Source organism: Plasmodium coatneyi, chromosome 10 (genome assembly GCF_001680005.1).
Source record: "Plasmodium coatneyi strain Hackeri chromosome 10, complete sequence".
In the NCBI taxonomy this organism is placed as follows: Eukaryota; Apicomplexa; class Aconoidasida; order Haemosporida; family Plasmodiidae; genus Plasmodium; species Plasmodium coatneyi.
In genome coordinates, this window is record NC_033565.1 from 266293 (window position 1) to 286110 (window position 19818).

General features: G+C 38.1%; 1 protein-coding gene and 1 non-coding gene across 2 annotated transcripts; both read right to left on the reverse strand.

Annotated features, from left to right (window-relative positions):
* Positions 1-16157: 16157 nt before the first annotated feature.
* Positions 16158-16230, reverse strand: Arg_TCG (the record flags this gene model as incomplete). Its single annotated transcript has 1 exon — positions 16158-16230. It is a non-coding gene; the product is annotated as a tRNA-Arg (tRNA).
* An 884-nt stretch (positions 16231-17114) lies between these two features.
* Positions 17115-18745, reverse strand: PCOAH_00028630 (Cell cycle regulator protein; the record flags this gene model as incomplete). The annotated part of the gene is made up of 6 exons (XM_020059667.1): positions 17115-17196; positions 17284-17351; positions 17476-17609; positions 17800-17897; positions 18058-18137; positions 18443-18745. 6 exons carry the CDS (start codon positions 18518-18520, stop codon positions 17115-17117), a joined length of 540 nt encoding a protein of 179 aa, XP_019915247.1.
* Positions 18746-19818: the final 1073 nt, after the last annotated feature.

Sequence of the window (19818 nt, forward strand, 5' to 3'; positions counted from 1 at the left end):
AAAAATTCTAAATCCTACATACACACACATCCTAAAATGCCAAATCCTACACATACACACCCTAAAATGCAAAAGCCTACACATGCACACCCTAAAATGCGAAATCCTACACATACACACCCCTAAAATGCGAAATCCTACACATACACACCCCTAAAATGCGAAATCCTACAAACGCGCTCCCTAAAATGCGAAATCCTACACATACACAACCCAGGTGTGAAACGCTACACGCACACCCCTAAAGTGTGAAAACCTAGGCCATATTGTTGTCTTTACACCCTAAAACAGCTAAATACGAGGCCACATTGCTGTTCCTGTACCCAAAAACAGATAAACACCAAAGAATATTGTTGTCCTCACTAACCAAAACAGCAAAATACCAACCTACATTGTTCTTATTATACTACATAAACCAAAATCCACCTTACCGTGAACCCTAAATCCTCAAGCCTAAACTACGAACTCCCAACACTAAACGCTTAAGCCTAAACCTTGAAGCCTAAACCTTGAAGCCTAAAGCCTAAAGCCTAAACCCTGAACCCTAAACCCTAAACCACGAAACCTAAACCGCGAACTCTGCACACTGAACCGTAAAGGCTAAACCCCGAAACCTAAACCCTAAACCCTAAACCCAAAGCCCTGAATCCTAAACCTAAACCCTGAAACCTAAAATTAACCCCAGAAACCAAAATCCGTAATCCAGAACTCTGAACCCTAGAAACTAAACCCTGAACCCTCAAACCGTACACCCTGAAGTCTTCACCATAAACCCATGAATTCTAAACCCTAAACCCTGAACACTGAACCCTGAACCCTTAGACCCTGAACCCTAAAACCCAGAAAACATGATCCCAGAAACCTAAGCCCTAAAGCCCGAAGCCTAAACCCTAAAGCCTAAACGCTGAACCATGGACCCAGGGACGTGAACGCTGAAGAAAGGAGAATAGAATGTAAGGGGGAAAGAGGGGGAAAAAAGAAAGAAGGAAATAAAAGAATGAAATGAAAAGAAAGAAAATAAAAGAAAGAAAGTTAAGAAGAAAGAAAGGAAAGAAAAGAAAGGAAGGGTCTAAGGAAGGAAAGAAAGGGTCCCAAGGAAGGAAAAGGTTAGCAGAGAAGGGATTGGAAGAAAGCATCTAAGGGGGGAGGGGGTTAAAAGTAGGGTGGAGTCAGATGGAAGGAAGGTTGTTATGGGTGGTGGTAGGTGGAAGGAAGTTTGTTAGAGTGGTGCTTGGTGGATGGGAAGGTTGTTAGGGGAGGCAGAATGAAAGATTCTTAAGGTGTGGGAAGGAAGATTGTTTAGGGGTGGAAGGAGGATTGTTAGGGGTGGTTGGTGGAAAGAAGGAAGGTTGTTAGGGGGTGGAACGAAGGATGGTTTAATGGAAGGAAAAGATGTCTAAGGATGGGGATAGGAGAATGAAAGGAAGGAAAAGGAAGAGTAAAGTAAGTAAAAAAGAAGGATGGAGGGTCTAAGGGTGGAAGAAAGGAAGGAATAAGAAGGAAATGAGGGAAAGAAGGAATTAGAAGGAATAAGTAGGAAAGAAGGCAAAAAAAAAAAAAAAGTGAAGGAATGAGATCTTAGGAAGATAAGTGAAGGAAAGTATGTGAAAGAATGAGAGTTATGATAGGAGTGTGGAAGGAATAAGAGTGAAGGAGTTGTTGAGGGGGAAGGAAGTGAGTATAGGGTATCCCAAGTAGGGTGTTGGATTTCGCATTTAGGGTTAGAGGGAGGGTGAACGAGTGGGGAAGTAAAGGAAGTAAAAAGAAGGGAGTGAGTAAAGTAGAAGTAATGAATGAGGAGGGAAGGAAAAAAGGGAGAAAGGGAAATTAGTATATAAAGTGTAATGCGAATTAGGGAAAGATGATAACTCACCTAGGCAGAAGTTGTACATCTAATGTAAATGAACTATTTATTATATATTTGACGCAAAGGAAGAAAAAATAAAGCGAGTAATATGAATTAAGCCTAAATGAAATTTTTTTTTCCTTTAAGCCCAGCCTTTGTGCCAATGGAGGATAAAATAATACATAAAAGGAAAGGGAAGGTGCACATAATGTAGTTGTAGTAAAAGGATACGAATAATTGTACACAGTTCACGGTTGTGTAGTGTGTGTTAAATAAAGTGAATAGATAAACAAATTTGAGATTAAAGTTTGACATTTTTTTTTTTTTTCTCTTTCACTTTGGTAATTTCATAATATTTTGTACATATTTTTTTGGAATTAACTATATATGCACATATGGTAGTGTGGAATGCATACGTATAGTGCATTATCATAGTTTGGAAAGTTAAGGATAACTCATTTTTAAAAGGGGGAAGGTAAAAATTTGATATATATACCTTTTAATGATAAGCCTTTCAGAATATATAAAATGAAAAATCTCACATAAATATGCTTATTCTTTCATGAATAAATAAAGAAGGAAGGAAGCAAGCGAAGGAAGTAGAAGGAAGGCAACTTTCAATTGAAATTTTTTTCCATGTTGAGTGCATGTACAAAAGGAATGTGTAGAGTGAATGTATACATACAACAATGAGTGGAAGGGTAAGGAACACACTGAAGGGATCCTTTCCTTACTCCTCCTTCCTTCCGTCCTGATTCCTTCTTTCCTTCTTTCCTTAGAACCTCCTTCCTTTCCTCCTCCTTAGACCACCTCCTTCCCTACTTAGACCCAACTTTCTTCCTTCCTTAAACTTACTTCTTTCATCCCCTAACACTGCTTATCTCCACCCATAACAATCTTCCTTCCACCTACCACCCCCCTAACAACCCACCTACCACCTAACAACGTTCCTTCTTACAAAATGAACAATTATATATATCATGTATATAATATTTTATTCGTAGTGTAATAAATTTGAAAAGGTAAAAATGCATATACATGTTCTTATGAGAATACATACTTATATGTTCTGTCAATTGTATCTTTAGGGGAAGGAAGGAGCTTCAGTTAAATTACCCTCACAGAAAATATACAATGCATTAGACAAAAGGGGACGTCGGCCGTGTCTCCAAGGATCAAAGATAGAAGAATACGGGAAAAATCTGAATGACACGATAGGGCCCGAAATAAGGAAACAAGGAATTAAAGAGGAGAACTTTTCCAGTAAAATTACAAAAGGATGGTGTCGAGCATATAGAATGTGGCAGGACGAGGGAAAACGCGACTGTGAGCCTTGGAACTTCTTTTATTATTGGTTAGGCGAAAAAATAAATGGAAAATTAGGAAAGGATGTAACACTCGAAAAGGCTATGCAGGCAATTTATAGTAAACTGCCGCAAGGTGATTGGAGGACTAATTGCATTAATGTGTTCTATGATATTAACTGGGATATTTTTCACAATAGTAAAAAACTATTCGATTACAACTATAACTATGAAGGCTTAATGAAACAAACAGGAAATAAGGGACCTTCGTGCGATTTGAATTATAATCTTAACCTGACGGAAGCTCAGGATGCACACAGGTTATTAGGTGTTATGTGTGAAGGTGATGAGTCTGGTACATATTGTACAAATTTCAAAGGAAAAAAGGAAGGGATGGAATATGCCCAACCGAAGGAAATAACATGTACTCCAGTACAGGAAGAGGAAGATAGAATTTCAGCTTCAGACGACCCAGTTCATTCGCCAGAAGTGGAGGAATCCGACGAGGTACAAAGAAATAAGGGGAAATTTTCCCCTATAAATAGACAAGGAATGTTAACAATTTCCTAGAGGAGAAAAGAACAACATCCTTCCACCTATAGGGGCGGGAAGGAAGTAACATTCCTTCTCCTTCCTAAAGAAGGAAGGGAACAACTTTCCTAGGGGAAAGGAAAAGGCGGGCAAGTAAAATTCCCTTGGAAGGGTGTAAGGAAGGTTCTAAGGAGGGTCTAAGGATGGAAGTAAAGGATGATTGTTAGGGGTGGTAGGTGTGCTGTTAGTGTAGTGATAGGTGGTAGGTGGGTTGTTATTTGGTAGATGGGTTGTTAGGTGGGTAGGTGAGTGGGTTGTTGTTGTGGTGGTAGGTTGGTTGTTAGAGGTGGAAGGAAGGTTGTTAGGTGGGTGGTAGGGTGGAAGGAAGGTTCTAAGAAAGGGAAGGAAGGATGTCTAAGGAGGGAAGGAAGACAACGGGGGAAGGAAAAGGTACTTCCGAATGAGAAGGAAGGGGAGGGAACAAAATCCCCTGATCATTCAAGATGAACAACATCCTCCTTCAAAATGCGCAGATATATGAATATTTTACATATACTTATGTATGTGTAATACAGTAGGGATGTTGTAAAAGTTCATGGGAAAATATATGCACCCATATGAACTATATTTATAGGAATGCAATGTTGAAGATTTACCTTCAACAGGAATATACCAATCGTTCGAGGAGGGAGTAGAGAGCACTGTGGACAGGGGCGAAGACGACAATACACCTGTGTGTCAATGGGAAGAAGTAAAAAATAAATTGAGCGCTGAATTAAGCACGTATGAATATATTACGGGAGATGCTGATAAAATTGCAAAAGCTTGGTGTAAGGCAATTAATGCGCATGAAAACAAGAAAGTGAATAATGTTACATATTATTTCCTATATTTCTGGATTGGGAATAAGATACCGGAGAAATTAGGAAATAGTACTTCGTTTGCAGAAGTTATGAATAAAATTTACAATACACTGAAGAAGGTGTACACAGTATATACGTATGGAGAAGTATGCACGAACAATATCGAGAGAGGCACATTCTACAAATTGAAAAAAGCATATGAATATTATATGGACTACGACAAAATAAAGAGTGATGTAGGGGATGTCTTAGAGGAATCGGATACAGATGACGATGGTACCCCTCCTTGTAATTGTGAATGTAAGAAGCACTTGGAAAAGAATTATTCATCGTATGAAGAAGTATATGAAAACTGTAACGGGACACTTGATAAAGAGAACTATTGTGGCCCATTTAAAGAAATGTTTAATAATTACGGAAAGGAGAAACCACTAAAAGCAAAATGTAATGAAGCATGTAGAGAAGAATCTGTAGACGATGCACGATCCCCTACAGGCTCCTCTGTGAATAGCACTCCTACCGCCATCGTATCCTCTGTAATAGGTGCATTAGGATTACCAACAATTGCTGCATTCTTTTTATATAAAGTAATATTTTCAGTGTTTTGAAATATAAATAATGTAATGTACTTATATTTTCATTCCTCTGAATAATAAATGTTAATATATATGTGTTATATATATGTTCAGCATAGTACACACTCTCCTCCTTTCTTCTTTCTTCCCCTTGCTTTGCGCCTTCCCTTGCCCTCTTTCTTCTTTCCCCTATTAGTACACTTCTTTATTCTCTGGAATAAAAAACTCCTTTGGGGGAAGCAGTAAGAACAAAAATAGAAGAAAAAGAAGAAGAACAACAACAAATTCAGTTGAAAGAGACGTTGACACAATAACAGAGAACGACACCTCCACGGAATATTCCACAGAACAATCAGTGAGCGAATTAACGGATGCTTCTACCATATATAATGTCCCACCTACAGGAGGAAGGGACAATAGGAGAAGAGAGAACAGAAAAAATATTAGTTATCATCGCATGTAACACCTGCAAAGGAATCTGTACCCTTCCCCCAAGACCTATAATAAAATATATCTAAGGGAACAACAAAGAACCACTTTTGGGGGGTATGGAATGTAGAGGGGCGACAAATTTTATACACATGTGCACATAAATATATTTAATAAAAAAAAGAAAAAAAAATAATAAAATAACAACAAAAAACACTATTTACGAATGTGCGTTCCAACAGACTCAAGTAGTTGGTATCCCTTCTTTTTTCTTTCCTTGTTTTTTTTTTTCTTCTTCTCTTTTTCTTTTTTTTTTCTTTTCTTTTTCTTTTTCTTTTCTTATACACCCTTCGGGCATAATCCCCCCACCCCTGGGGTGGCTAAGGTAGCAGGCCATATTGCTTATCTTATATCATGAAACAGCTAAATACCAGGCCACACCATTGTCCTAACACCCTAAAACCTTTACTTTAAGTGTGAAATCCTACACACAGACACCCCTACAATGCGAAATCCTACACACACACAGCACTAAAATGCGAAATCCTACACACAACCCCAAACTCATTAATTGGCTTTAATTTTTTTTTTTTTCCTTACTTTTCCTTTCCTTTGCTTTCCTTCTTATTTCTTCTTCTTTTTTAAAAGAAAGAAATTATCTAACATATGGGACAGAATATTCAGATGGGTCCGTTATTGAACCTGTTGCTGTCGAACCAATGGTTGTTGAATATTCGATAGAATCTTCCCCAAACTCATTAATTTCTCTTCTAAGGAAACTCCCTTCCCTTTTTTTTCTTCCACTTCCTCTACTGTTGCTGCTACTTCCCCCTCCAAAAAAAGAATTACGTAATCCAGAAAATAAATTGGTATACTAAAATAAAAAAAAAAGGGAAGGTCGAAGGCATTAGTAGCATATGTGTGTCACACATATGTATATATATAATGGAACACATGTATATATATATAATGCAGCACATTGTTCCTCATTTCCTACTGCACATATAAAAGAGAGTAAATATGAATAATATTGTTATTACTCATATTTTCAACTTAATGATAATTATAACTTACCTTGTATAAGAGGGAAGCAATTAATGGAATTGCTACTGCTACGGCAGCTCCAGAAGAGATGGTTGCAGTGGTGGGAAAGGTGGAAGAGGTTTCCGCTATTTCTGGGAGTGTCCGCACCGCTTTGGATTGTAGTTGTCCCCCTGAAGATACTGCTGCAGCAGCGGCAGCCGCCGCAGCCGGAGTACCAGCACCAACAATACCACCTACCCCTGGAACACCACCTACAGCTGGAAAAGCACCTGGACCCTGCTCATCTGTTTCACCCTTATCACCCCTTGGACCCTGTGGACCTGCGGGTCCACGTGCACCAACTGGACCTACTGGACCTGCGGGACCTGTTTCACCCGTATCACCTTTTTCACCTTTTGGTTCTAAATAATGAATAATAAAAAATTATGCAAAATGTGTGTTCAAAATATAATGAAGAAAATATTATCAACCTAGGATGGTATGTGCTCCTCCTAGGATGGGGTGGAGGTACATGTGCACCCATAACAGGGGTGCACCACCTGTGGGGTGCAGGTGCTTCCCTTTTTTTGCATGTGTTCGACATTCCTCTTTTCTGTGCAATAATAATAATATATATTCCTAATTATAGACATATTTTTTATTATGTGCTCCCTTCACTTGCCCTACTTCCTTTTTTTTATTTGTCTTACCTGATGCAGATCTTAAAGATGGTGATGGTCCTGTTTCAGGGCATGCTAATGTTGGTAGTTCCTTCGGTTGGGAGAATTCCCCATCCTCCCTGTTCTTCCCACTGTTAAATGCGGTACAATATGTATCCCCGCCAGTTCCTGGGCAATTTCGACTTAACTCCGAATGTGCTGATTTAGCATCGTCGTACGCCTCTGTGCACTTTTCCTCCTTGCAATAATTGTGACACTCTTTCGTCCCTATTAATTTCTTATAGTTATAGTAATAGTCGTGTATTATTTTGGCCTTTTTGAAACGATCCTTAAAAATACTTCCGTATAAATTAGTGCAGTTATTCTTGCATTGGAAAAGCTTGAGTTGTTCGTAAATTGCCTCCATAAGCGGTGAAAACTGGATTACTGTCTGAAATTTTTCGTTATTTATTTTATCACCTAACCAATAATAGAAGAAGTAACAGGGGTCATAGTAGGATGGGCTGTCCTTCTTCATGTTACATGAGTTATAATAGTTTTTTATAATTTTATTGGCCAAGGTCTCATTCTTTAATACACCATTGCTCCAAACGTCCAATACGTTCAACACATTAGTCCTTACGCTCTGTTCGCAGTACGGCTGCTTCCTATCCTGCCCGGAGCAGTCAGGTCTCCCTTTTAATCTATCGTACACTCCCTCTGAGGGCAATGTAATTGTACCTTCTTTCCCCTAAGAAAATATATAGAATTGGTGACATAGGGAATAGTAACATATATATATATAAGTGCTTTCTATGTGCATTTCTACATTCCTCTTTTATTATGCATACAGTATTTTATGCATATTATATTCATTATATTCATAATATTTATAATATTGTATGCATACACGCTACGTAAGGAGGGGACCAACCTGTGATGCTCCTGCCGCTGCTGATGTCGCTGATGCTGCTTTGACGTTCTCACCAGGTTGGCAAGTTAATTCCTGTGGTTTCCCATATTCCTTGCTCCCATTTCTCTTGTTATATTCTTCACAATATGGTTCTCCCCCAGCGTTTATGCAATATGAAATCAACTGTGAATATGCTGTTTCAGCTGCCTGGAAAGAATACCTCCATTTGTCAATATTGTAATAATTATAACATTCCTCGCCATTTTGTATTTTACTATGGTTATAATACCAATCAAATACCTCCTTAGCCTTTTCGAATCTGTCTTCGGCAATATTAGAGTATATTTCAGAGCATTCAATTCCACATGGGAAACTCTTCAGTTTATCATAAATTGCCTTCATAACCAGTTTAAAATAGCCTTCTGTTTTAAATTTCACTTTTACTTTGTCACCTAACCAATAGTAGAAGAAGGCACAACGATCATAATCGCCCAGAGAAATGAAATCTTCATTCCGATCGTTACATACGGAACAGTAGTTTTTTGCAATTTTACTAGCCACATCCCAATTTTGCCCTTGGTACGAGTGCAATGAATTTTTCACTTCTCCTTCCAGATCACTAGGGTTCTTCCGTCCCCCCCGAAAAGTACAACTTCTTCCTTCTCTTTCCGCTTCGAATTTAGCATATATGTCATCTGAGGGTAATGAAAATGGAGCTTGACCCTGCTAAAAATATAATTGGTAATATGAAATGGAACATGTGTAAAAAATGGATATTTCTATATGTGTGCATTCTTTCCATATTATTATTTACTGCACTATGCACAAATTACTATACATACATTATATATATAAATGTCTATGTTGTAAGAAGGAAGGAAAGTTGTGTTAGGGGTGGTAGGGTGGAAGGAAGGGAAGCAACAGGTCCCTTCAGTGTTGTTACTTACCCCTGGACTCATTGTGTGTATATATTCTTGTATATAGTAAATTTCTATGGAAGTTGCTTCCCTTATTTATTCATGAAGGGAATATAAATAAATATGCTAACACTTTTTCACTTATATATTCCAAGTGGGGCTCAACATTAAGAAGTATATATATGTATCAAATTTTTGTACTACTTCCTCCTTTCTTAATAAAGATGCGTAATCCTTCACTTTCCAATTATGATTACACACACTACATACGTACGTGCTAAATCATTAGGGACATTTTATTAAGGTAAGGCTAAGAGCGGGCGTACTAATGAACGAACAAGCAAAGAATAAAAAAATAATGGATCGAAGGAATCAAACTCCTCCTTATTTTCAATCTGTGTACCTATGTATTATATTTTTGTGCATTATATTTCTTTGTGCACATTCTGTGTACATTGTGCATGCTTGTTCGTTTGGAATATTATATTATTATTATGTACACTTCTCTCTTATTATGTATATAAGCACACCTTTTTTCTATTTGATGAAAAATTTTCACATGTACTACATACTTTTACATTTTATTGTTATGTTTAAAGGGGAGAGTTAATTCAAAAATTGTTAATACATGCACGTATTGCATAATTCAAACAAAAAAAAGGATCACACTCTTCCCTATACCCTTCTAGCTTTTCGTACAATGTGCACATTCTTCTATATGCTCAGGGAAGAGTGCACATTTACAAAATAAATAAGAGGAGTTCAGTACAAAAATATATATTCATTTTGTTCAAAAGAGAGAGTGAAAATTCTGTTTCTGTTGGTGTGCACGCACATTCCTGCAGTATATAGCTGCTCTAGAAGAACCCTTCTCTCTTTCACAGTTATAATAGCATTGTTATAATAAATTACAGCCTCTTCCTCTTTTACACCTTTCCTTATAATTACACTATAAACAACTTAAACAGAATATATATATTATATTATCTGACTTCCATTTTTACGCTCTTCTTAATCTATAGTATATTTTATAATCCACTTCACACCTTATATTCCTCCCTTCATTCATAATTATGTTACCGATAGTTCATTTATATACAGAATGTACCTTGCACCAAGAATTAAAGATTTAAAGTTTAGGATTTCAATGCTTAGGTTCTAGGAATTCTGCCTTTAGGGTTTAGGGTTCAGTGTTTAGGGTTCAGTGTTTAGGATTCAGTGTTTAGGGTTCAGCATATAGGGTTTAGCTCCTGGGGCTTTGGATTTAGGGTTTAGGGTTTAGGTTATAGGTTTCAGAGTTTAGATTATGGGTTTGAGGGTCTAGGTTTTAAGGATTAGAGTTTCAGGGTTCAGGTTTTTGTGTGTAGGTTTAGTGTCTAGGTTTAGTATCTAGGTTTATTATCTGCGTTTATTATCTAGGTTTAGTGTTCACGGTTTAGGGTTCAGCGCCTACGATTCAGGATTTAGGGTTTCATTGTTTAGGATTTAAGATTTAGGGTTTACGGTTTAGGGCTTAGTTTTAGAGGTCTAACATTTAGCGTTCAGAGTGCAGGGCTTGTGTTTAGTGTTCAGGGTTTGAGGATTCAGTGTTTGAGGATTCAGGGTTTGAGGATTCAGGGTTTGAGGATTCAGGGTTTGAGGATTCAGGGTTTGAGGATTCAGGGTTTGAGGATTCAGGTTTTACCCTTCAGGGTTTGAGGATTCAGGATTTTACGGTTCAGGGCTTAGAGTTTAGGGTTTAGGGTTTAGGATTTAGGCTTTAGGGTTTAGAGTTTAGGGTTTACGGTTTGTAGTTTAGGGTTTAGGGTTTAGGGTTTAGGGTTTAGGGTTTAGGGTTCAGGGTTTAGGGTTTAGGGATTAGGGTCCAGGGTTTAGGGTTCAGGGTGTAGGACTTAGATTTAGGGTTTAGGTTTTGGGGTTCAGGGTTTAGGGTTCAGGGATTAGGGTTTCTTCTACACGGACAATATTTACCAGATAAGGTGTTCTTCAGGAAATGTAACTGTAGAATTTAATGCCTGAAGACTAATAGCCAAACCTAAAAATCTAAGTCCTAAATCCTAAATCCTGAACCCCTAACTCTCAACTTTCAACCTTAAACTGTGAACTCTAAGCCCTAAATAAAGAACCGAAAACACTGAACCTTAAATCCTGAATCCCGTGCCTCGCATCCCGTACACCAAACTCTGAACCTTTATCTTTGAACCCTAAAGGCCGAACCCTAAAACCTCAAACGTAAAGCCTAAACTCTAAATCTAAGCCCTACGCCCTGACCCCTAAACCCTGGACCCTAAACTCCAAACCGTAAACCCTAAACTCTAAGCCCTAAACCCGTAAACCTTAAATCCGACTTCTTATACCCGATGTATTTACTCATTTAAACCTCGTGAAGTTCCTGTAATTCAAAATATTTGGAATTACGGACAACTTAGGTCTTCTACCTCTTGTAAACTAAAAAAAAAGTGTAACACCTTGTTATGTAAAATATAATAAGGATTAAATTGGTAAGGGTAGTGTTGAAAGGGTGTAATATGTATTATATATGAATGATATTTTAATGTTGTAACCGTCGGAAGGAATGAAGTAAAATGTAATACATGAATATATGAGAAATATATAATATGGTTTTAGAGGAGTAGGGAGGTTTGAGGTGACAACTTTTTAGGTGGGGTATAGGATATGCACACTTCCCTCTATATAATTGAGAGGCTTTCAATAAATGCTCATACATATGGAAGCAGTCGGGAAGGGAGTAGAAAAGAATAACGCTCTCCATATGTTAGGAATATATTACATATATAATTGTACGTTAAACAACTCTTTAGCCAATGGTCCCCCTCCCCCTCACCTCTTCCTTCCTTCAAGTAACGTACAGCAATAAAGCACAACACTAGTAAAATATGGAATAAGTAAATGGTACACATGTATGTATGTGAAAATTCCTTGTAAAAAGGAAAGGAAATGGAAAGTGATATCACATTATTACATATATATATATATATATATATATGAATGTTGAAAATTGTATAAAATAATAGTACAGTATTCTAAGGAATCTTATACAATCTAATAATATAGTGCATGAAGGAAAGGATCATATGGGAATTTAAGATTCCTTCCTCTTCCTGTGACCCTTCCTTTTCGTTCTTTCCATTTAGTTGTTCTTATATATATTTTGCTCATAAATATATATTGTTCGTAAATATATATATATATTTTTTTTGTGTTCTTCCCTTTTGTACTTTAATAATAAGGGGAGAAAGAGAAAGAAAGAGAATAATTCGACATGCATTCATGTCGTAAGTCGACATACATGTCATAAGTCGACATACCTGTCATAATTCGACATACATACATATGTATATATGTATAATAAAGTATCGCTGCTGCTGTTCGAGGAATTATATGAAAAATATATGTGTATACACTAATTAAAGGAAGAAGAATTAAAAGTTTGATGCTCCATATATTCATATTCATAATTATTATAAAATAAACACAAAGCATACATTTCTTTTTTTCCTAAATATATGAACAACACAACCCTCTTTAAAGAAGGAAGAAGCCTATTATTATACACATATATATACAACAGGAAAATATACAACAAAACCTTTTAACACAAAATTCACATTCCACATACATATACAGGAAGTGTATATATTTGAACAGGAACAACAGCAGCAACACAACCTTTTAACACAACCTTTTAACACAACCCTTTTTAACACAACCCTTTTTAACACAACCTTTTAACACAACCTTTTTAACATATAAATTTACCATATATGAATAATACATACATAAACAATGTCAGCAGGAGGGGTAAAAAAAGAATTTATAGTATTTTAAGTCTGTTTAGCATGTTCATGCATAGACGTGATGTACGCTAAATGCCGTACGCAATAGAATAGAATCACTGAAAGTAAATGGAGGAACATGTACACTTACTTATTTTCACTTCTTTGACAATTACATTTGTAGGAACCACTTTCAAAACAGTTACCTTCAGAAATATTGTTCTATGATCCATTCTCTAGGACCAAGAAGATATATGAGACTGATTGCGCGCAGGGTGCACACGTTAGTCTAGATTTACCTAGTATTCTAGGAGAAAGAGCGCATAAAATTAAGAATGCCTACTGTTTTGTGTCTGGACTGCATGGGTACGAGGGCTATACACTATATAAGGGGCGATGGCATTTCCTTTACTATTGGATTGGAGAACAAATATGGGACGCACTGAAGAGTGACACAAGTAAAACTGGCCAGTTTGCGGGCTGCATGAAGGCGGTTTGCGAAGTTATAAAGACTAAATGTACTACTGAAGGTGATAATGGAAGTCGAGAATGTAAACTTATTTGCTCTGAGAACCTTGACAGAGAAATTTTCCTCCATAGGAAAACATTATTCGATTATTATTATGACTATAATGATATACGGGATTATGTAGAGAGTGGTAAGGCTGACTGTAAAGTGAAATGGCCCAGTTACAGGAGGAACATTGAAACAGCATGTAAAGAATTGAAAAAATATTGCGCATCCCCAGATGGGGTAGGTAAAAAGAGTAATGATCCGTACTGTACAGAATCATATCAGGACGATGAAGATTCCTGTACGTTGATGCTACCAAAATTACAGTGTGAATCAGGAACTAAACCACAAGACATAGAAGAGGACAATATTCCATGTTTCATAACGCCCGGACCAATTTCATCAGACGAAGCTGTTCGTTCTGCCACAACAAAAGCATCTATTTCTTCCATTTTGGGCACCCTAGGATTAACGTTCGTCCCTTTCCTGCTATATAAGGTAAAATTATAATGACAATTATAGTTAAAATTTAAATATTAAGAATATAATTCCCTTCCTCCTTTAACCGAACTAACAACCTTCCTTCCACCTACCACCCATAACAACCTTCCTTCCACTACCCACCCTAACAACCTCCCTTCCACCCTACCACCTAACAACCTTCCCTTCCACCAACCACCACCTTAACAACCTTCCCTTCCACCAACCACCACCTTAACAACCTTCCCTTCCACCACCCCAACAACATTCCTTCCACCTACCACACCTAAGACCCCTTCCTTACACCAACCCTAACAATCTTCCCTTCCACCAACCCAACAACATTCCTTCCAACAACAACCTAACAACCCACCTACCACCCCTAGAAACCTTCATTCCTTCTTCCTTCCCTTCAGTATAAACCATGGTCTTCTTGGTTTGGTAACCACTCTTCTGGAGGAGGAAGAAAAAGAAGAAGAAGGTCCGCCAGGAATGAATTCGACACATTAACAGACGTCTCCACAGCAGATTCAACCATAGCAGATTCCACAGAAGTTTCCACCATATATGATAGATCACCCAAAAGAGCAACAAGAACAGGAACAAATGCCAATAATAATACTCCACCAGGCCATCATCAAAGAACGAATGTAGCTTACGGTCGGATGTAACATCCAAGGGTGAGAGGGGGAATGTTTCTTCCCTGGGTGAATACATAAATAAGTGCGAAATTCGTAAAATGTAGGGAGCAACATGACATTTTTCCTTCTTTTTTTTTTTTCTTTCACCTATTTTGTGAGCGCAAAAGAGTTTTTACGGTACTATAAAATGTAACAACATCTGCTCACGAGGACGAGGTGGAGAAGGAAGAGGACCCTATTCATCCATCTTGATCTACACTTAACTCTGCTTTTTTTATTTCCGTATCCCCCATTTGGCAATATCTGCATACAAATTCACAGCGTGCTAACTTTCGAGCTACGATGAGGGAAACACATGCTTGTGTAGCAACTCACCCGATTTAAAAGCTCTCCAGATTAATTCTCATCCTCTAGTGAGTTCCCCCTTTCTTTCTTTCTTTTTCTTCCTTCCTTCCTTCCTTCCTTTCTTTTTTTTTTTTTTTTTTTTTTTTTTTTGCACCATGAGCGAACATTTAAAGGACCAAAGATTGGTTTGAGAATAAAAAAAAGGGGGAAGGACAAAATTAGGGAAAAAAAGAAAAGGTGAAAAAAAAAGGAATGAAAGGAAAAATAGAAAGATCCTTTTCCTTGGGAACGCGCAGAGCCTGCTCGGAGTCCTCGCAGGGAAGCGCCCATTCTCAAAAAGGGGGGGGAAGCCAAGCCCCACTGGGAACAAAATTTTTCCCTCTCTTAAGTTACTTTGGCGACCATGGAAGCCCTATATATTTCGCTCACCCCCCAAGCGGACATAACAGGGGCGCGAAAAAAATCAAGATTACAAAAAAAAAAAAAAAAAGGGAAAAAAGTCTTCCCTAAGCGGGGATAACTTCCTATAAGCGACAAGTCGTCCGTGTTGCCAAAAATGGTAGGGAGCAATTTAAATTTACTGGTCCTACCTCCCACGTTACGCAACATTGCAAAGCGTACACATGCACAAGGAACCCTAAACATACAATTCGTGTTCTTATATACACGCGTACAGTCCCGCCATGCAATTATATGTCACCGTAACAAGCGGGAGTTACCTTTTCCTATTTTTTTGAAATTTCTTCCCCCGTCTCCCACTGCGGTAAAGCAAACATGCAGAACCTTCCCGCGCAGCTTATTTTTTTGCTCTAATTTCGTAGAGACGCAGCGTACCTTAAAAAAAAAAAAAAAGGCACAACTTCCCTTGTGTAAAGAACTGATCCTTGAACGAACCCAACCTTTTATGCATAACCCCCCATAACCACTTACTTAGCTACCCCCATATGTAGACTGCATTTTGACTTCCCCACTACGTGGGGTCTCTCCCCATGGAGGCAAATAATAATATGTATTTTTTCTTACCGTCCTTTACTCACGAAGAATGTAATCCGCTTTAGAAAAAAAATTGGAAAATTTGCACTAACCGATTTGACACATGTAGGTCAAACAGAAAAAAAAAAAAAAAAGCTTACTGCCAAAACGTATTCCCCCTCGTATACAGATTTATGCCCAGGGAGCACGAAAATTATCTGTGTACTTTCCACGCCGGTACAAATAACAAAAACAAACAGCACAAACATATATGTTCGGATAATGCGCACTACACGTAAGTAGAACATAAAGCTACAATCCAACGAGTAGGAAGAAAAAAAAATTTTCAGACGGCGACGGGACTCGAACCCGCAATCTTCGGTTCCGAAGACCGACGCCTTATCCATTAGGCTACGCCGTCACTATAATGAAATTTGCAACGTGAACTCTTTATCGGATTTTTAATTGCCCCTATTATTTTGGTACTTTCCATTTGGTACATATACTTGGCATTGTAAGGAAGAAATTTAAAGTCAATTGTGCCTTTTCTTTTTTTTTAAAAAAAAAAAAAAAGGGCTCCCTTTTTTGCTGCACGTTTGTTCTCACGTTGGCCAAAATTACGCCCCTTCGAGGCGCTCCTCAAGAGGCCGCAGGAAAATTTCGGCGCTCGCAAGCACAAGGACAGTTTGCCCATCCAGTAAATTGTTTATATGCCAATTTTATCACATTAAAATGAAAGATAGCGAAATAGAGTCAAATCAAACATGAAAAAATAAACATGTCGAAGCAAAATAATAATGCGAAAATAAAGCGTCAAATTTACGAATGTTTGCCGCAAAATGCAGGGGAAAATAACAAAGGGAAAATCCAGCCCGCCGGCTTTCAACAAAGAACTAAAGTTAACGAACTCTAAACATTTTCATTAAAATGAAGAACAAACGAATTAAGCTTAAGAAAAAAAAAAAAAAAAAATATGCCCAAATTTAATATCCAAAGGAACATATCTTTAACGAAAACAAATACCACCTGAATATGTACATACACATATATAACGCAGCATAAAATTGAAAAAGAGAAATCTGGCACAAATGCCTTTCACTCCATTTGATGCGTTACAAAACTGTGCTTCAAAAATAATTGATACAAACGAATCAAATAAAAGCAGCTGCAAGGAGATGACAAAAGCTGCCAATATACCTACAAATAGCCGCTCATATTTTGATGCCTCCTTTTTTCTTCTACTAAGGACGGGCGTGCACACACCAGGAGAGGATTACCCAATCTGGTGAGCAAACCCCCCGCCAGCTAATTCTCAATTTTGCAATTCCACAAACCATCATTCAGGTAATGTATATTTTCTATGCAGATATCCTTGTTGACCTCCACGCTAAAAAGGAAACAAAAAAAAGTTTATGTATGATGGGTACAAATGGTTTGCGAAAAGGGACATAGTCGCATTCTCTCTTATCCGTACATTTCCTTTGATGACATGGTAGTTATTCCTATGGCACACGCGAATTCTTTGTCCTCCGCTCGAATTTGCTACGATAAAAAAGGGGGAAAAAAATGGAACTCACAGGAAGGTGCTGAGAAACGCGCCTGTTTCACTATATGCTCTTCCATACATGTACATACATATTGTTGCTGTATGCACATGTATCCTTACAACCACCGTGTTCGATTCCACGTCGTCTAGCCTTCCACCGGGGGATGTAACTCCTGGACACATTATATTCGACCCACGTAGGACGTTTTTTATTGCTCCCTTGTCAACTTGTATCTGTGGCATCATGAAGGGGTCTACACGGGGGGGCATATATATGAGCATACGGATATGTACAAGCAGGAGCAGTAAGAAGTAGAGCCTACAATGAGGGTCTACGCGGTGGGGGACTCGGAGCGAATTCTATAAAAACGCACGCGTAGGGATTCATATAATTTTTTATGCGCCCCGTAAGTGGTAAAAAAAAAAACTCGATTTGCTTCTCACATTTGTGCACTAATTTTAAGTTGGGCATCCAAGGACCATTCCTTATTTGAAAAAAGAGCAACTCATTGTTCCCAATAATTACAGTCACGTGGTTTATGCTATAAAAAGGTAAAAGGTAGCGGAGGGTGGATGGACTAACATACACTTGTTGCGTTTGCACGTGTACGGTCCATTGGGGTAAGTTAATAACAATAAAAAATATAAAAAAATGAACAAAGTGGTGGTGGCCATTTTGATAACCTCCCCCTTTTTTAGTACCATTTTCCTAAAAACAGGGATCCCTTTTTGGGAAATATATCCTCAATGAAATCTTCTAATTTAGGGTATTGCTTTAAAATCTTCAGGGGAAAAAAGAGTTTAATTTATGTGTAAGTTTTGCCTCTAAAGGGGTGCACGATGGGACGGTTGTGCGGAGGGGAATCCGCAGGACATCACGTACAACGAGTACGGATAGAACCACCATGAGGGCTCCATAAAACTGGGTTATAACTAATTTAGAAGCACAGGTAGGCGCCCAACTATGTTGTTAGATCCGCGTCAACATATCTTCCCCGCAGAATGTCCAATTCTGCGGTCCAACTAAAACGTTGCAAGCGCAGTTGCTCTTTTTTCCTTCTTTCGACAGAGCCAAAAGAGAACGTACCGTTGCTTTGATACTCCTCTGAACTGAGGACTTCATCAAATTCTGCGAGGAAATATTGTCAGCACAGAATCCCTTCATCGTTTAAAAAGTATTTGTTATGGCTTCTATGCAGAGTTTAGCAGCAGGCCCAAGTTTTATAAATGGCACAACTTGGCGCGCACGAAAACGTAAAAAAGTAAAAAGTTATCATAAAGTGATCCCACACTATTGTAAACTATCGTTAACTGTCGTTAACTGCCGCTAACTATGGCCGACTTTCTCGAACTTTTTTCAAACTCCCTGCGACTGCTTAAATTTTTTCTTACCCCTGAAACACGTTAGAATAATTTAATCTCCCAAGAAAACGTGTCATAACCCCACAGAAAATAAAAAAATTCGTGTTAATTATCAGATCAGCGGACGGAGATTGTTGGGGGTGGTGATCACCTACTGCAGCTATACTGTTACTACTTTGTATAACTTCTTGGGAACAGTCGCTTCGAACGCAGTGCCCATCGTATTTTTTTTTTAAAAAGGGGGAAGCAGTAATTGTTCACTCTGCACAAACATACACAGTATGTACATTAGTTAACAATCCCTGACATGTTCGCAGAGGAAATGAATGAGAAACGCTAAATATGTTTTAACATAACCTAATTAAAAAAAGAAAAATTCTTAAAAATGGTACAAAAAAAAAAAGCGAAAGGAAAAGAAATATAAAAAATGTAAAAGGAGTTGCATGTAAAACCTGCACGATTCAGGGGGAAGCAAAAAAAAGTGAGCATGTGAAGGGTCCTCGCCTCTCGAGTAGGTGTATTAATGTCCGCCCCCATATGACACATACGTACAGTGTGTACGGAGGGTCCCACTTTTTATAAACCCTCAGTATGGCTCCCGGGCTGCATTAAAGCGTGTACTGAAAAGGCGTATTGAAAGACCACCGCGAGGGGGAGAATATCCTCCCCTATCTAATTATTCATTTCGCTATTTAATAAATTAACACCAAAAAAAAAGAAGGCAAAATGGGGAAAAATAGTGAAAAACGAACAGGCAAAAATGGAAAATGCGTAATACGCAAACACACACACTTTTTTGTTCACGTGTGGGCATCTTTCCTGCGCAAGGGGGACGTACTAAAAATTGCGAATTTAAAAAGGGGGCAAAGTGGCGCAGAGAAATGGCGAACGACGAAGAGACGATCTCTTGCAGAATCGCTCGAGGCATTAAAAATGAGCAAAGTGATGTTACAAAAAACACAAGCACACAAATATCTGAATGGAAAAAATATGGTTATAGCGATAAAATAATCAAAAAAAAACAAAGGGGAAACACACAAAAAAGAGAATGGGCTAGGTAACGAATGCTGCAATGACTTAATAAACGTACGCGTCTATGCA